This window comes from Empidonax traillii, unplaced genomic scaffold (genome assembly GCF_003031625.1).
Source record: "Empidonax traillii isolate 1590-97213 ecotype Southwest subspecies unplaced genomic scaffold, ASM303162v1 scaffold846:size362177, whole genome shotgun sequence".
Classification (NCBI taxonomy): domain Eukaryota; kingdom Metazoa; phylum Chordata; class Aves; order Passeriformes; family Tyrannidae; genus Empidonax; species Empidonax traillii.
The window spans coordinates 60514-79813 of record NW_020956039.1 but is presented as its reverse complement, the minus strand read 5'-3'; the positions used below and the strand labels follow the sequence as shown (position 1 = coordinate 79813).

General features: G+C 35.2%; 1 protein-coding gene across 17 annotated transcripts in view; it reads left to right on the top strand.

Annotated features, from left to right (window-relative positions):
- The window catches only part of PPFIA2 (PTPRF interacting protein alpha 2), a 310694-nt gene that overhangs the window by 275435 nt on the left and 15959 nt on the right, over window positions 1-19300 (top strand). For 12 of the 17 annotated variants that reach the window (XM_027902160.1, XM_027902158.1, XM_027902159.1 and 9 more), the window contains 2 exons: window positions 9250-9258; window positions 16086-16167. In XM_027902160.1, the coding sequence (XP_027757961.1) occupies window positions 9250-9258; window positions 16086-16167 (91 nt within the window). The remainder of the gene's footprint in view (window positions 1-9249; window positions 9259-16085; window positions 16168-19300) is intronic. The other 5 variants (XM_027902167.1, XM_027902152.1, XM_027902157.1 and 2 more) reach the window with 1 other exon arrangement.

Genomic DNA, 19300 nt, shown 5'->3' with positions numbered 1-19300 from the left:
AGCTGGATATAAAATATAGAGGGAAATATTCAGAGTCTGTCAATGGCAATATTATGACCATAGGCGTGAAAGAGCATAGGTTTATGAGAAAGAGACATTCTATTTCCCATTGTCATTAATTCTGTGCCCTTTGTTTACTGTGCAATTCTTAAAATATTAGTTAGGTATTTAATGACTCACTAGGTAGATTTTTTTCAGAAGGTTAAAAAAGATGTTTTTATATTATCTGTTGAACAATGCTATTTCTGTTTATAGAGGTCAAAGGCTCCCCATAAACCCTAGCAGCTTCACTCTCTTTTTGCCTGACAGCAAATGGCAGCCTAGCTTTTTGTTTGCATGGATTATGTAATAATTTAGTGCTGTCTTTGATGCAACTCCTTGTATAAACAGTAAGTTAACTCATAGTAGCTGCCAGGAGCTATGGAGAATGAGTAAAATAAGGCTAGGAAGGCAAAAGAAATCTCTTGTCAGCATTGGAGTTCCAGTGTAATTAGAGTGTGTCAGGGGAAAAAAAAGATGGTATTTAAAAATGACTTTGCGAATTCATTATGTAAACAAGCAGGTTTATTTTTCATCTGTAACCATTAACTTTACAACTATTATTTCAATTCTGAAAGCCTTATTTTTAAATTTTCCAGTTTTTTGAGTTTCTTTCAGTCTTTTAATATTCTTTTGCAGAGTTTCAAGAGAATTTGCAAGTCTAATCCAAAGAATCTAGGGATAATGTTTGAACTTATCTTTAAATTTTTATGTAGAATATTTTTAATCACTACTTTTGTGTCAAGCCCTTGATGAAATATAACTTAAATTTGCACATTCATGTAATATACAATGTAAAAATTCCATTGAAGTCAGCCTCAAGTTAACAACTAAAGATAGAGAAGTAGTCATTGTGCTAGCTGAGAGAGAAGAAACGTTTTAAATTCAATTAAGAATCTCACAATAACACTCGAAGGGATATTACAGTTGATGAGTCTTGTCCCTCTATTTATCCATACATTTTTAACAGTAATTAGTAATGTAGATGTATATGGATGTAGAGTGTGCTACTATGCTTTTTTTACTAAACCTGAAAAGTATCTTTGAGGGCATCATTACCATTCACAAAAATAATTGAATTTTTGGCAGCCTTATTTTTAAGTCCCTATATATCTTACAGCTCTGAGGACTGAATGTACCACAAGGGACGAATGTGTTCACTTTGTTCACTCTCTTATGTGTTAGTTCTTTAAACTGGGTAAAATAACATAAGACTTGACACATACAACTGCATATATGACATGACTACTTATATGTGAGATTGCCTACCAAGTTTTGGGTCTAGAAATAACAGGTTTACAGGTAATCTGTTATTAATGTTCTGTCTAATCTCACATAATCAGACTTTCCTGTGCTTTCTGCCTTTCAAGTCTTTTCTTTTACTCTCCTGTGTCTGTCTGTCCTTGGTTCTTTATGGATTAGATATAATCAGAACGTTCTCTGCCAGAAGGAAAGAAATCTTTCCTTTGTGATTATGACTATTCAATTACTCTGAACTGTGTATTATTTATTCTATGTTCTGTAAATATTTGTTTCCCTCTCCCTTTTAGATTTGCCTGTCTTCATAGTTTCTCACTTTAGGATCCTCAGGACTGCTTTTAAAATTCCTCTTAATTTACTATTACAGAAAGGCTAACATACATTGCTAGTTTATGTGTGTATATATATGTATGTATACATATAGATGTTATATATTTGTAGAGGAATCATAATATTGTGTTAGAGATATACATGAGATTCTGCTGAATTATGGTAGTCATTAGAGTGCTAAGCTATCTATTGAGTGTAAAACAATTAACACCTCCTTATAAGAATCACAGAATGGGTCAGGTTGGAAGGAACCACAGTGGGTCATCTGGCCCAACCTCCCTGCTCAAGCAGGGTCATCCCAGAGCACATGGCACAGGATTGCGTGCAGACAGTTCTTGAATATCAGTCATGTATTTGCATGTCTTAGAAAGTATTAAGTTGAAACAGTCCAGAAGTCATTTCAATGAAAAGTTTGTCTAGGTAGGTCAGATTCCTTTTTGCTAACACTTAACAATGCATAATCCCCTCTGGAAATAGCCTTCCCATACATGCAGCAGCTGCAAGGTTGCTATACTGTGTAGTGCAAATAAGAATACTGTGCTGTGTAACATTAATGGTGGTGGAGATGTGTATGAGGTCTTTTAAGAGGTAATAAAAGAAGTCTGAGAATCATTTCCTATCTTGTGCTGTAGCAGTAAGGTTTAAGTCCAAATGGTTGATTCCTTTTTGCTGCTAAACGAAACCACCCTACAAATCCTGCAGAGACAGCGGGCAGAGTACTGGAACACAGAGAAAAGCAATTCACGTTGTAAGGATTTCTGTGGCTAATTTAGATTAGGACGTAAATCTCCAAAAGACTCAGACCCACCAGTAGCCCAGTTAAAGGATAGGCTAAAGCAAGGAAACACTACTTTATATTACATTTCAGGACTGAGAGAGCACTACTATGCTGGCTTTGTCACTTCCTTTAAAAAATGAAAACCAAAACCATTACCGAAAAAAAACCCCACCAAAAACCGAAACAACCAAAACCCTCCCCAAAACTAAAAACAAATACAAAAAAACTCAAAATGTTGATGCCAGAACCAATTCTTTTTTCCATAAAACAGGTAAAATACCATGTACTTTAATTGCGTTTCTCTTTTACACATGCAAGTTAGATGAAATGGCTTTCAGCCCTGTTAATAGCTCAGCAAATATCCCTTTCAGTTCAGTGGTAGTTCTGGTGCAGGAAGGCAAGGATTCTCCCCTTGATGTGAAACAAAGGTTTAATTCATCACTGTGATCAACACACGAGTACTGTGATAATAATCATGAGATTCACCAGACTTTGCTATTAGCTTTGATTTAGTTTGGATAGAAGTTATTATAAAAGGGCAGATTCCTGTTAAAATGATATCTGTGGTATTTCTTTCAGTTTAATTAATCTCTTAAGTGAGAAGTACTTAAAATTCTGTATATCTAATTTTGCATTATTGACTGTATTCAACTTAATCAGTAATTCCACAAGGACACCTCTACCCCAGGGATGAAAATGCATGACATTTCAAATGCATGACATCCTGCAGCCAGTAGGCACTGATGGTCCATTGGGTGTCCTGGCTACCTGCTCCTCAGTAACAGACATGTGCATTGATTCTGCTTTGACCTTTTACGAGCACACTGCAGTGTGTTACAGAATTTTACTGCACTTTCCAGGCATAGAATAGGGTACTGAATAATATATTTCACTCTCAAAAGTTTAATGAGAGAATATGGTAATTCTGAAGACCAATTCTCTCTCTGGTGATTATAGTGTCATTAACCAAAATTTCAGTTTCCCTGCTTCTTGCTTAGAAGATGCTATTTAGATGTAAAATTTCTTTCAGTTTCAATTACCTACTTAGACATCATTAAAATGTAATTAACAGTTTGTCTCAGTGATATGCTAGACATTTAAAAACCTCAAACAAGAGTCTCTTTTCCTCCAACATTTTGTTATTACAGTGGATTTATTAGAAATAAGTCTTATTCCTAAGGCATCAAAGAGAAATTAGGCAAGCTGTGTAGAATTTTTAAATTATAACCAACATATTCTTAAAACTATCTGAAAAGATGAACTTAAGTTGCTTGACTCATCTTTAGATGTTTATTCTTAGACATTGAATATATGACAGCTCCAGTCAGTATTGAAACTTTTTAGGTCTTACTATTTGTAAATTGACCATACAGTCCTAGGAAACAAAAGATAAAGGTAAGGGGTTTAGGGTGTTATTCCATTATTTGGTGAAAATAAATGATGTTGGGTTGTGACAATAAGTAATGCACTTCATTTTTATTATTTAAATTAGCCTTTATATTCCACTTCCCTTGTTCTATATAAAAGCTGTTAATATTTTGTATATAATATCTTCTTCCTTTTGCCTGACTCTCAGAGCCTGTTTGCCTAATGAGTAACTACTTCAGGAAAACTCAGAGCTTAGAAGTATTAATGGCACAAATACCCTTGTTATGATCTGATTAGCACGAGACGCCTCTGCCCAAATTAAGGTTCAAATGATTATTATTAGCCAATAATATGGACTTTATTTAACAGTAAATGTGAGGTAGAGCGATAGAAATAGGAAAGCAGGCAGGAGAGAAGTGGGTGGACAAGAAGGAGAGAGAAGCAGAGAGTTCATGTTGAAGATATTCATCACCCATGGATCTGGCAGCGCCCTGTTGGTCCTTCTTCACCCTGGGCTTCTCAGTGGTGCGGGTCCCAGAGTCATTCTTAGGGGGGGACCTCCTTTGTACAGTCCAAGTTCCAGGTATCCATGAGGTGGTCACAGATGTTTCCATAACTTAAGGTGGCATGTGTATCAGTAGCTTCCTTTCCCACAGTGGGAATTTTTGTCCAGATGCATTAACCAGGATGTTCTTAACAGATTCCACCTCTACTAGGCCTGGAATTAGTGCCTTCCTGTTGCAAATTTCACCCACCTGTGCTTATCTCAAGTTCTCACTGTGGTGGCTTGTCTTGGCTGTGATCTTTAAGTCCTTACAACCCTCTGTCACCATTACATTCATTTTAATCCGCTAATGATTCAAATGATTTGCACTCATCTAAGCCATACATTTGGATTAAGATATACTCCCCAGAAGGCACCAATCTTCATGAAGAAGAGCTTTTCCATTAGTATATTTTTCCTAGTGATTAACCAGTCTCTCTGTGGAAAACAGTCACCTAATTTCCAATTCTGTATTTTGTTGTTGACTCCAGCTACCAGTTCTCTGTGACTCTGGACAAGAATCTATTAATTCCATATTTCCAAAACAAGCTTAAAGTGTAAGTTTTATATTTTCCAAGGAAAATCAAAGTAAACCGTTCTTTCCTACAAACCTGTTTTTGGGGAGATGTACTCCACAGCTACGTGCTTTTGTTTGCCTTCTGCCTTCAAGTTCATTGCAGAAGAGCCTTGATGTTCATAATATCATCCTTTGTGGGTGTTGTACAAACTGTACAAAATTACTTTGCCTTGGCATTCGCTCAGGGTTGTTATGATAACCCAAGGCAGGACCCAGCATAGGAAGTTTGGGTCAATCCAGTTTCTATTCCAACTCATAAAGGTTTGCAAAAGGTTTAGGTAGAGGCATAGTGTCTCCTGGAACAGCAGAAGTTGATCAATGTGTGTCCCACAAGACAATTTCATACCTCAGAAAATGAGTGGAGAACACTTGCCTAAAATAAAATAAACTGCATTCCTTTAAAAATGCACATCTCTGTTGACCTCATTTCAGGTAACAAATTAAGACACTTAACAAAAGCTGTATAAGTGTTTTATTGTCCTTTTCACTAAAATACCATACACTGGACCCTTTATGAAAATAATCTTTAACAATGAACTCAGCCAAACTTGAAATATTATCAACAAATAGAGTCATGTTTGCTTCCTTTTTTGCTATTACTGTCCTAGTGAACATCATTTGTTTTCTCCTTGTCCACGGTTTTGCTTAGGCATGATGTCAAATTGCCCTTCTCCAAAAACCTCACTGGCAGCACATACAGCTCTTGAAGAGTCTTGCTTTGTCTCTGTATGCTGTAGTATAGCTCTGAGTGCCAGCAGTATATATTCTTTTCAGCTGTCGTTTTTTATTTGATCTGCAACAATATGTAAAGAGGCAGCAAATAAGTATCTGAAGAAGGGAGAAAGCTAAAGAAAGAAAAGGCTATACAAAGCTGAAGAAAGAAAAGACTATACATGTTGTATGTTCCATAAAGCATGTAATAATTGGTCATAATCTCTGACATTTCCTGGGATGTGTTTATTTTGTCTTGTGCAAGGCAGCAACATAAGGTAAGGTTTGAGAGACATTTAAGTCTTGTGTAGCCCTAGATTGCCACACAGAGGGGATTTTGACCTTCTGCATGCTGATAGTACAGTGAAAGATTAGACTAAGTCATCCCTTCTGCAGCAGTCCCAAATACAAATTATCTCCATGAAAAAGAATTTACAAGCAAGAGAGTTATTCTGGATCATGCTGGCAGGATTCCAGTCCAGAAACTGATAAATCCCCTAGTTTAATAATATGAGTCAAGTGCAGAGCTATAACTTCACTTTTTTCTTCAGTTTAATTTGATTTGACTCTGGACAACAATCTATTAATTCCATATTTCCAAAACAAGCCTAAAGTGTGAGGTTTATATTTTCCAAGGGCAATCAAAGTAAATCATTCTTTCCCACGAACGTGGTTTTGGGGGGATTTATTCCACAGCTACGTGCTTTTGTTTGCCTTCTGCCTTCAAGTTCATTGCAGAAGAGCCTTGATGTGCCAGGACACAAGTTTTAGATCCCTGTCAGCAGGCAACTTGAACAAATGTCTAGGTAGAACATTTAGTGGAATTAAAGTTTGAAACACTATAGTTATCGTTTAGTTGCTTTTGAATCCACATGATGCCTCTATAATTAGGTTAATTAATTAGGTTTCATGTGTGCAATTGCAATTAGGGTTTGATGTAGTGTATTTGTGACTACAAAGAATTTCTGTCTTCTGCAGTATGCAAATTGCTCTTTCTAATGATTTTCTTAATTGCATACATTTTGGAAAAATTAATCCAACTGGATTAATTAAGGTCTTTTTCTGTGCCATCCATCTAATGCTTCTCTATACTTAATCCTTATTAAACACCACTATATCCTAAACATATGGTACTTTTTTTTTACAGTAGCTCTTAAGAATACGATGCCTTTTTCACCATCCAGTCTTTTATTTTCTGAATCGGGAAAATTCAAGTTTGGCGTTTAATTTCTTTCCTTCCAACTTCATATATTCACAGAAAAACTCCCTGATGTTGTTAGTAGCTGTCAGACTGATTGTCAGTTCTTCCTTCCTTTCTAGCAAACAATACAGTGTTCAGTAGCAATTGTTTTCCATTTTCTCATTCCAGTGGAGGAAGGAAAGGTATGCAGTGTTCTGATATGCAGTTTAGGATTGTCTGCTGTGTGCAATGTGGTTTTGTCTTGTCTGGATCAGTGTCTAGTCTTTGAGACATACATAAAGATTAATCTTCTTTTTAAACTGAATTCCTTTAGCAAACATTTTAACACTTACTAGAACACTGGAACACTTCAAATCATTACTCAGTCAGAGCTTTTGCAATGTTAAAAATGTATCTTGCTCTTACATTGATATTTGGAGCTTATTAAGCATTAGAAATGTAAAGATAAATGAATATTTATTTTTCAGAGGTTATTAAAACTTACTTGGATTATTCTGACAATGAAAAGAATGATACAACATATTTTATTCTATAAATCATATTTTTAAAAAAATAATATTTTAAACTGTCATATTTTAAATTATTTTCCTCATAAAAGATAAGAATATTTGTATCAGAACATTGCAAGCTTTATCTAAACATAGAAGCCTATCTTTTGCAATTTGGAATTTCTGGATAAATAAATATAAGCTTATACCCTAGTGCATGCAGCTGGCTCTCTAAACAACAATCTCCAGCAGATGCAAATATCCCATCCAATTAACCATAGAATTGAGATTTAAAAAACTGCAGAGGAAAAAAAAAATCTACAAAACCTTTAGGTTGTTTAAGGAAACGTTTAAGGAAAATGGTGTTCCTTTAATAAAATACTGATACATTTGTTGTCTTTTAAATAAAAGGCAAGCCCCAGAATTAAATATTCATTTTTCTCTGCTGTATTTTATTACATTACAGGAAGTAATGGAATGTCCCTTGATCCTCTGCTCTTATAGTGGCCTTCAGGTCCCATAAGTTATCCTCAAGTGACTGCAAACTGCCAACTCATTAAAGCTCCAAGAAAATTACTTAAATTAATCCCCCTGTTTATTTCTCTCTATCCATACCCTAAGGAGGACTCAGAGGAAGATGGAATGAGTGGGAGTTCTGGTTCAATATATTCCAGCAGGTTCAAAGTTAAAAGCTTTTTCATCAAAGGTGTTCAAGTCAGTCTTTACAGTTAGTTTAGTATAAAATGAGCATGAATCATGAATGCATATTCGACCAGAGTGCTACTTCCATCCGATTTGGTAATTTTTTGAACAGTTCTCTAGTTCTTTACTTATATTGCATACCTTCATTGTCATTCTCTTCCTTAATTATCCTTTCTTAAACTTTCTGTGTATATTTGTCATTTGTTTCCATCTACTTTTCTGTATGGTACTTTCTCTCCTCTCTCCCAGCTGTTCTGCTTCACTCACACACATGAAAACAAAATTTAGGTTCTCAAACCTCCTGAACTGACTGAAATGTCTGCAACCTCTTCTTAATTAATCAGAGTAAAGACTTTTCCCCAAGTTTTCTACTGCTATATCTACCAAGTGTTTTTATATCTCTGTAAATCAGTTGCTAATAGAAATACAATATTTTGAGATGTCTGGGTTTCATTCAGGCATATAATTTTCTTTTTATGATGGCAATTAAAGGGTGCTGAAGAAGTTTTACTATCAACGATGGCATCCTAGTTTCTCCTACATATACTATACCCATTATATTGGCAATAATAGGTTACCTAGAGGGCAAATCATTTATACCAATGTTGCTACAGAACTAGTGTTAATATGACTGCCAAAATTAAAATGCTGCCTGTCATAAATAGCGATTGCAGATGTTAGTCACCAGTGTACATCAAATCTGCATACAAAAAACCAAACAGACTAACAAAAAAAACAACCAAGTCTAGGTCATTTATGATTTATGAGATATTTTGCTGAAATATTATTAAAGTGCACATAGAAAAGTAAACCTTGGTTTGTAGTCCACTCAGTTTTATTGTGTCTCTGTAATTTGCTTAAATCCAGTTTTGGGATTTTCAAGATTGTTGAGGTTACACAAAAATCCTTATGAAATTATTCAAATCAAAGCAAAGAGCTTTGATTTGAAAATCTACTCCACGTTCACTGTTTTTACAGTTCTTTGGCATGAATATGAATTGTAGATGGAAGGTGTGCTTTGCTAATAAGTAGCCATTATGAGTTTAATGAAAATCTTATTTTGACAGATACATCTGTTTTTCACAAGAACACTGAAGTTCTTTAAAACATTTAAAGACCAGTTAGAAATTTTTCTATAGTTATAATGGTGGTATTATTTTATCTATCATATTATTTTTTTTATGGACTATTATATGTTCATTAACATTTATGTGCTTTTTTTCCATTCATCTCTCTTCATCTCATGAAAAGCATATCTGGGTAAGTTAAAACACCATGGCTGCTGAACATATCAGTCTTCAGCACCATGTTTATTTTCTATGTTTTATTCTTATTTCTTTTTGGTTTTCTGTGAACCTTATGTAACAAATCCATGTAGAAAACTGACCTAAATGAAAACTTTCAAAGCATTCAAAGTAATGATAAACCTTGAAAGCATACACAAATTTAGGTCAAGACTTGCTCCTGAATTGCTTAACAGAATAGATTACCTACTTGGAGATAACTTCTGTCATTTTTTTTAAATAAATATGTTTTGGAAGGTCTGTTTTTTTTTTTTAATAAACACGTATTGGGAGGTCTAAATCTCATAATCACAAAAACATTAGAAAGTTTAAGTCAGTAGAAAAATCGTGAGAGTGAAGGCCTAGTTTAACAAAAGCTGTTAATGCATAAATCCTGTTTAATTAAATCACAGAAGACTCACAGAGAACACAAAATCTTTCTTTTTTCTGTTTGAGCCCTCATCTGTTTCAATGCAAACATATATGCAAAAATGTTTTATTTGTGCATAAAATTTTACTATTTTCTTTTTCATCAGTTCATTTTTTTGTTTGTTTTGGGTTTTGTAATTGTTAACCTGATATGAAGTTTAAAATCTTCATCTCCTTTGATCTCTTCTACAAATGCTATTTAGTTTTGAACAAGAATTTGGAACTTAGGGCAGAAATTTCCTCTGTTCAAAGCTACAGCTTTTTAAGTGTAAGGGTACAAAGCCTAAAGAGAACAGGACTTACTATGTTCATTTAGGATATGTGATTATGAAATGGCTTTATAAAAATAGATTGAATAACATTTGATCAAACTGGGAACACCAAGGGTCTCTAATGTATGATACATACAAGATTGCAAGACTATGTATTATGCAAGTCTTTATGGGGGGGTTGTTTAGCTGTTTCTGCAGCTCTAATTTTTTAGGGTCTGTCTTAAGCATTCTTGAATGTGCTTCACTTAGTTTAAGATACATATCTTCAGAAAAAAAAAATGCTGCCCTTTAACTTGCTGACAGTTCAAATGTACACCTATAATTACAGCATTGTTAATCCATGTTATCTGGAATATTGTGAAATTTATACTTACTTATTTTATAGATTTAAACCTTTTGTTTATTAATTGCATCTTGATTTCTGTATTTCAGTAATTTTTTCCAAGAACTCCTTAAAATTTAATACAAAATATTTCATAAATTATATTAGCAAATATTTCAATGGCCCTTGTTTTCAGTATGAATATTATATCAGGTATCAAAAAGGAGAAAGAATGAGGATTTCAGATTGTTTAAAAAACAGATCACTTAAGTGTCAAAGTTGAAACAAGATCTGACCCATGTTTTAATTAGTGCAGTCTTTAAGTCAGTTGGATCATTTCAGATTAAATGAAATCAGCATTGTGGGGCAATATGAAGTCTTGGGACTCTCCCTACTCCCCCACCCCTACTTCCTACCTTAAAACAATTTATAGTATTTTTGAAAATACATAAAGTGTAGCTTGTTAATTTTTTTTAGATATTTATTATCATTATTAATTTATACAAATTCAACTGCTTATTTTTTAATACAATGTCCTAAGCTACAGGATTCTAGCCTGTCTTAAGTATTTAGTGAATGATAATAGAAAGGATAAAATCCAAATCCAACTTAATTCATTAGAAATCCTCCCTTCTGATTTTTGCAATCTTTGAATGTACGTTAGATTGCAAGCGACAGATGTGTTTAATCTTAACTGGAAATCATAGGATTACTCAGACAAATGCAGCCTGTGTGGTCTATTGACTCTCTCTATTTCTCTTTTAGAAACCAATTATGTATAATATTTTGTTATAAACTAAACATTAGTGTCAATGATAATACTAAACATAATAATGTTGGTTAATAATAATGATCATCATCAGAGGACCTGCAAGGTAAAAGCTTCAATCTATTTTGCTTTTCAAGCAAACATCCATGAGCAAAGACCATTTTGCAATCAAAATTTCCCATTAGCCAAATTTTTAGATCAATTCTGCTTGTGTTTTACAAACATGATTTGGCTCTTGACATCACTATGCCTCCTTTTAAATTTATCTCACAGTTCTTATTACATTTTAACTAAGAGACATTATATAGTTTGTGCTGTATAATATCCTTGAGGACTTCTCACGTGAACCCTACTAGAACTATCAGAGTAAATCCTATTATTTGCAGGAATATTAAGATCTATTGTTCAGGCATTATTCAAGTTTTATCAAGACAGTGTGTGGACTTTGTGTATTGCAAAGTGTTTGCATTATGTGTATTAGAAATTTATTGTTTGCTTCATGGGGGAGCCTCATCTTCATGAAGAAAATTGGGTGTTACTGAATGACACGCTCTAAGTCAAGATATCACTAACTTCTTACACAAATTCTATTTAATGAATATTAATATTTTTAATAAAGTTCATTGAGTTTTATGCAATTAATTGATGCCAGCTGCTGATACAGACCTAGAATTTTTCTGGTACAAGGGAAGACATATATAAAATAGAAAATTTGTGGGATAATAACATAGTTTAATTCTAATCATTTCCCTCTTCCTACTGCTCCCCCGTACCTCTTTGGTCCAAAGGGATATTGAAGCATTCATAAGTCCCCATTTTATGAGACAGTTTTGCTCTCAGATCTGTAGGTTGATCTGGGAAATTGTGTCTGGCTCTTAGAAAGGTGCTAAAGAAAATGGCCACGTGTTGCATTGTCTTTAGGAAGCCATTTTGGGGAGGATTAAACATCAGAAGTCAATGCTAGGGAGGTAACTCTGCTTCTTCAACACACAACTCCACAGCCCAACTTGACATGTGATTTTTATTTTGCTGTCTTTGATAAAAGTGTGAAAACAGCCCACTGTATGAGGCATTCTCTAAAACACACAAATACAAGTATTTCTCAAATTTTGGATGAATATTGAACGGTTGATTTTAATGAAATTTCCTGACTTTGCAAAACTAGGATCAGGGGAATGATATATTTTAAATAGCAAATTCCAGTTACTCCTATAATGTCTCCAGGAAGAGGATTTTATTCTTGAGCAGTAATAATTTTAACTTTAAAAATACGGCTTTGATTTGGAATTCATTCCACTGGTAGAAAGTGGTTTGAAGCCATATCTTAAAAATAGTAGCATTTCTAGTAATGCCAAATTAATGTTAATTTCTCTTTATCAGCTTGTTTTCATTTGTTGCCAAAAATAAAAAAACAAAGGAGCATAGAAGTAATTGCATTTTAATTCCCAACTCCTTATCAATGCAATGTGGACACATTATAACATAAAGTACTCTTCTGACAAAGTCTGGGGAGGAGAAAACCCCCATGTTCCCCTGCAAAGCATCTTCTAAATTAGACAAGCTGTAGAATGCTTTTTGTGATCCCCAAACCCTGTCTTTGTAATGAAGGGAAGAGGGAGTTTTGAGCTTTAGGGTATTCATCTCTTCTTCCCTGTGATCAGTTGTATGTTACTGTTTTCAGGAAGCCAGTGACTATCCCATAATGACAACAGTAGACAACATTCTGTCCATTCTGAAATACATGGTTTATATTCCAAAATAGGCAGAGGACCGGACTAATTTTTCTGGTGATTTGCACTATTGATCAAAAAAATATATGTGTTTTCCTACATGATACTTGTAACTTACTGAAAGAATGGAGTTTTTTTCCTATAGTACTAGTTAATATTAAAAAAAGCCAAAACCTCACCACTAGAATTTTCATTGACTTCTAATTAAAGAATGTCTCTCTTAGTTAAAAATAGAAAGTCTGGATTTAGTTTTGGCTTATAAACTGAAGATTCAGGTTTTACAGGTCTCCTAGTTTGTATTAAGAAGTAGTCAAAGACTAATGTTAAAAAAGTAAAATATAATGTAAATAAACTTTAATGTTAGAGTGTGGTTTAAAAGAAACATCTGAGGAAGGAAGCTTCGGAGCACAAAATTCTTTTTAAGAGAACAAAATATTATAAAAACCCTTTTAGGATTCCTCCACATCACTAAGTGAGGTGCTGGCCTTATGATGGCTGTATTTCTTGTGCATTTCCAAGTAAAGGATTTTTAAGTTTTCACTAAAAAGTATTTTCAACCCAAAAGAATTTCCTTCCATATGCGAAGACCATTTGGATTATGTTTATCAAACAGTAGGCTTAGACTATAGCATATATATATATAGGGTATCTTATTTCTGGCCCTATTTTCTTCAGCCAGTCAATAACCACAGCTATGTTTTCCTTTAGCTCTGTGAGGCAGATTGCCTTGGAAGTAAGAGGGGTGCTTTCCTGCTCTTGGGAGAGTGTATTGGTTTGAGGATCACTGGAATAATTCTAAGCCTCCACACCAAGCCTCAGGCTGGTTCAAATGTTGGAGAAGAGTCCCTAGAACTATGTGCTTTGTGATTCCAGTATAAAGTAATCAAGTTTTTCATGGAAGTGAGACCTTAAAGATGCCTCTGCTGGCATCTCGGTTCCTGAGGGCACACAGAGGTTTAACACCAAATCAAAGAAAGAGTCTAAAACTTCCTCCCCATCTCCTTGTCAACCAGGTGCTGCTGCTCTCCTGCTTTAAGCAGGAGAAAACACAAGCAAGGAAGGCCAGTAACCCTCAAAGCCATTATCTTCTTTTTTACTGAGCATGTTAGCCGCCCTGCTCTTTCAGCTGGGATAATTGAAGAGAATAGCCCAGATAAAGAAAAATCTGGGATCAGTTTCCTCCAAGGATGGCATCTCCATGGGACACTGGCAGAGGCTGCTGCAGGGGTCGTTCCCTGGGCTTGGGCTGGCTCTGGTGAAGGAGTGCATTGCACAGGGTTTTGTGGAGTGTATGCTCTGCCATGGGATACTGAGAAGGATCAGGTGAAGAAGGGGCATTCCTGAAAGTTTGCCCCTCCCTAAGGATGTCCATGCAAGCTCACAGAGCAGGTAGCAACAGGAGTTGTGCAGCCTTGTTGTGGTGCCTGAGGGAGGTGCAGCACTGCTGTAGCACCCTGTAGAACCAACTCTGACAGAAGGCTGCAACCTAAATACCTCATCCACAGGTAGCTGGATTGTGGCCCAGTCTGGCCATGCCTTAATTCTGCTCTCCTAAGCAGGCAGGTGAATACATTTCTATTGACCTTCACCACTTGTCTCCTTGGGAACGTGAGGTTCCTGAACCTCCATCAGCTGCTGAAGGTAACATGATGTTTGTGTACCCAGAGAGCAACTTCTCATTTTAGTGAGCGTTATACTTTCAAAGAAAACAAAGATAGTTCTAGAGTGTCTTGGGGCATCTGAATGACAAAGGATAAGTTATACTGTAAAGGATGTGTGGGAGGAGAGGCTAGATCAACTTCAGTAATGCTGCCAAGTATTTGTAATGTTACATATTGCTAAAGCATAAACACAGAAAGTAAAGTAGCTTTACTGCTATTAATATTCAGAGCCAGAGATTTAAACCTCTATGCAAAATTGCTTGTTTGAGTTTCATTTTCTACTAAAGCCAAATTTCCTGAGTCTGGCCCCTTAGCAGTGCAGAAATTCCCAAAAGACTACTTCTTGTAAGTAACATCACTCTATTGCTTTTATCTGCTGTGATTTCATAGTGCATATATTTGAAAGGCTGCTAAGGCAGTGAAGAATTGCCAAGGGATAACTGAACCACAAAGACTGTAGTAATAAAGGAGTACAGTGCAAAATTGAGGCTATAATTCCAAGATTTTCTTGTTATATGGGAATGTAAGCAAATTTTAATACTACATTAGCATAGTCACTGTCTAATTTGTTTTTCACTACAGATTGTTGCTGAGAGGATTCTTTTGTGTTTCACTCAGTAGGAGGCAGCTGAAAACATTGTTAAATACCAGAAAAAAAAAGTTTTGAAGGGCTGCTTTTTCTATTCCATCACCACAGTGAATTCTGTACTCCTTTTCCAGAATTAAAGATGTCTCCTGAAATAGTTGAATGTTTTTAATATAGAGCATTTTCCTGATAGTCTGGCTGAGAAGTCTATACATAACTATGCCAAATACTGCCATATTAAAAATATATTTTAAGCTTTGAGAATGATGTACATACAAACTGATTGTAGTCCAGAAGAACTGCAGATGTGGGAGTTGGATTGGTAGCTGATCAACTCTATAGAAATATATCTATGTATATTTATAAAATCGAGATACCACATCAATTCTCTAACTATAAAAATATATACATCAATAAATCATGCAGATTTCTTTTATATGTAATCAATAATTAAAAAATCCAAACATGGAACTATTAAATATACAGCCAACTCTTAAATAGCCACAGATGGCATATTTCAGGTGCTGAATAGCTGTACTCCAGATCCCTAGCATTGTGCATAGCTTGTCTAGCTGGTTTAGTGTTTCAAATACCGATGGATTTCTCAGATCCACCTGCATTTCATCCATGCTTAGTTCAGGTCTAGAAGTTGCCAATTCTGGGCCTTTCCAGAGCTAAGTTAGATTCAGGAGGAATCCCTCAGTTTTCTTTTCACTAATGTCTTTTTTTATATGGGTGGTCCTTTAATATAGGGGATATCAATTCTTTATTGCTTTGGCTAAGAAACAGAAACCTCATCTTTTGTATGTTAAATGTTTAAAAGGATATGGGGGGGGGGGGGAAAGGAAGATATGAGAATGGATTAAGGAGTGCATTCAACAGGGGAAGGAGCTGTGTTGTTCACTGGTGTGTTCTGTGCTTTTTCTATGCCTGTCATTGAGCTTCACTGTTGTTACCCTTAACAAAAGGCACAGTTGCATCTATATGTCCCTACATGTACCTCCACATATTTAACATTTCTTGATCTATTTTTAGACATGAACTTCTGGAAGAAGCTCGGAGAAAAGGTTTGCCTTTTGCACAGTGGGATGGGCCAACAGTGGTTGCATGGCTGGAGGTAAGTGTTGATCATAACTTGGAAATGTGAATCACATCTGTAGACTGCTTCTGTAAGCTGATCCTTACAAATTTCAAAGAGACTGTTACGGTCTCCTCCTCTCCTATGTTGTAAATCAGAGACTGAAAGAGGCAGAAAATAAGAAAGTTTTTATACAAATACACAGTCACTTTTACATGGCAAGGCTGTAACACTTCAGTGGTGATACAAGCTCTTTGTTGGCTCAAGGAACAAGTGTCTATTCCTTGCTACGTCAAGCACCCACCTTTCCTCCTGTCTGCTGTAGGTGTTGCCCACTGATCGTCAGATAGACTTTGTAGAGTTTTTCTCTTCAATTGAAAAAAAAATCCGTCTCCAAAGCTTTAACAGGAATATGCTAGTTAATAAATGAAAGATGAGAAATGAAAGCAGCTAAGGTCTTCCACATTCCTGCTTCACACTGAAATTGCTGAAGGTATCTAACAAAAAAGATTAAATGAAAACTGCAGAAAGCCAGTTCAAGCATTTGCATACATTTGGAAAATGGGATGATATCTTCCTTCCCAAAAAATATCTCTCTTAATGTGGAACAATCCTTAATTTGGCCACTACTTGACTTTTTCATAGGACCTTGGGAGTTCTGCAACCAGATTTCTATCAGAAGTATTCCGTATTACAGTAAAAACTGATTTGCTGAAAAAATAAATTTCTAAATACCAAGAAAGATCTGCCCTTGATGTAATTCAGGGCAATCCACGATTTGAATTAGTTTTTGACAAATTAAATCCTCATAATTTTTGCCTTGATTTGTAGCTGGAAAATAAGAAGTGCTTCTCACTGTCTCAGAGAGGGGCTGTAAAGAGAAACTGAGAGGAACTTCTTGAGAAATATGATGCCAGTGGCACAGGAGAGCACATGAGGAAGTTTATGTTGCAGTATTCAATGGAGATTGAATACTGATGATAAAAAGATAGGAGGACAGCAATACTGTGTTTATTCAGTGAGCATCAGTGCATTCAGTCAGGAGATGAACGCTGTGCATTTCATACTATCCTGAGGAAAATTTAATATGTGACACTTTGACTAAAGAATGAAATAAATATTAAAGAAGACAAAGGTTAAAATTTAAGAAGTATATGTGACCACAGTTGTGAAATTTTCAAATTTTTCAGGGCTTAACTTTTCAGCCTTAATATTTCTTCTGGTTGCTTGTATGTAGCACAAACAAAGTTCAGATATATTTTAAGAATTTGAGGGTTTCTTAATTAATTCAGGAAAAGTATATCAATCTTCATATCTGGGTTCTCTGTCTAGAACAATTACTGTGTCCTCTTTTTAGAGACTAATCTAACATTATTTTCTGATATAAACAGCTATTTGCTGAAGAATTCACTAATTTTGTTAAAGAACTAATTTACCTGATGAACAGCGAACATTTGAATCTGTTTCTGCAGGATGAATAATTCCCAGTATTTATGCTGTTCTGCTTTTCAAGTGCATATGTGGAAAAAAAAAATTAATGTCAAAATAAATTAGATTATTAAATACATTTTAAAGCTGTACATAGTTTTCTCATGGCCCTTTGTTTAAGTGCAGCTGGTTGTTATCTACATAATTTTTGGTTTTGTTTTTTTTTTTCATGAAAATTTGTATTTTATAACAGTTTTTTGGAATTAGATCATGTTTTTAAGGTTCAGTCTATCATTGGAGGAACGTAGGGGCTAATCCCATCAGTGGGAAGGACTTTTTGAAACACGGTGCAGTCATTTCTCAAATCCTTTGATACATCAGGACTCAGTACAGAAAAGCTTGACTGAGCTCTTCTGGAATACGACAGTCAAGTCTGTTTTCTGTGTGACATAAAAGTGATCTAACATCTGTCTTTTAAGGAAATATTTCCCATACGAGGTATGACTTCTTAATAACCACACAATCATTCCCTGTACTGTGTCAAATGAAATGAAAATCCTTTGAATTTGTCACTGCTTTCTAGATTTGTTGGTGATTTCACTGATGTCATTTTTGGACTCATTTCCTCAACCTCATGTCTTCTTTTAATAAGTCATTATTAAGATAACAAAAAAAATAAAATAATGAAATCGGCTAATTCTGATGGCCTGTTCGAGATGCACCTCGCTAGATCTTTGTTTTCTATAGTATTATCCCTAAAAAATCAGTGATTACGGCATTCACTACTTATGTTTTTCTCACAGGCTTTGCTAAGCATAACGTACTTCATACTGTGATAAAAACTTCTCATATGTATTTATCCCTGATATGGAATTACCTCCTTTGGGAAAAAAAGAGCTGTAGACACTGACGGTCATATCAATAAGCCATAACAAAATGAGAAAGCTGAGAAAATCAAGAATAATTCATACCCAGTAGGTCCCAGGAAAGTCTGCTAAGAGCAGAGTGTACCTCTTACAAGGAAAGACTGAAGTGGTGAAGCAAGGGGCTGTTACTGACCTGGGGTAGTAAGATTAATTTAAGGAGAGGGAAAGCATGCAAGGACATATCTGCTAAACCCACAGGTGATGTAGCTGAGTTCACACTTTGCTGCAGCTTCTAATCAGTGTTTCTAGCTAAGATGAACTGTGCTTCACTTATTTCTAACAAGAAAATAAAAGCTGAGAAGTGTAAGACTGTGCCGCATGAGTACACCATGGGGACTTACATGGGAAAAACAAAGTCATTTTTGTGCAAAAGTGAAAAAAATTACTTAATTCCTCTTAGGTGATTTTCTGTATGTAATAAGATTATCAAATGGGCAGTAACACTGACTTGTGCCACTACTTGCTCATTAAAAGCCTGTGAAAGGAGTAGCCGAGGGGATGGAGGCACACAGCTATAAAGCTACTTGAAAGCATGCCTTGCTTTAAAGTTCTGGTTACAGTAAAAGCAACAAAATGAATTCACATGAAGCCAAGGAAATTTCAAAGGTTCTGAAACAGTTTTATTTCATTAAAGACTGTGATGTTCATGCTTATTTGTGTGTGTTACCATACTTATTCAGATTGATAGGTGTCCTGATGATTGATTTAATTATTTAATATTGGTCATTAATTAATTGATTATTAGTGGTCACAGCACCAAGCCTGACAGAGCTTAAGGAGTGTTTGGACAACATTCCCAGGCACATGGTGTGATTCTT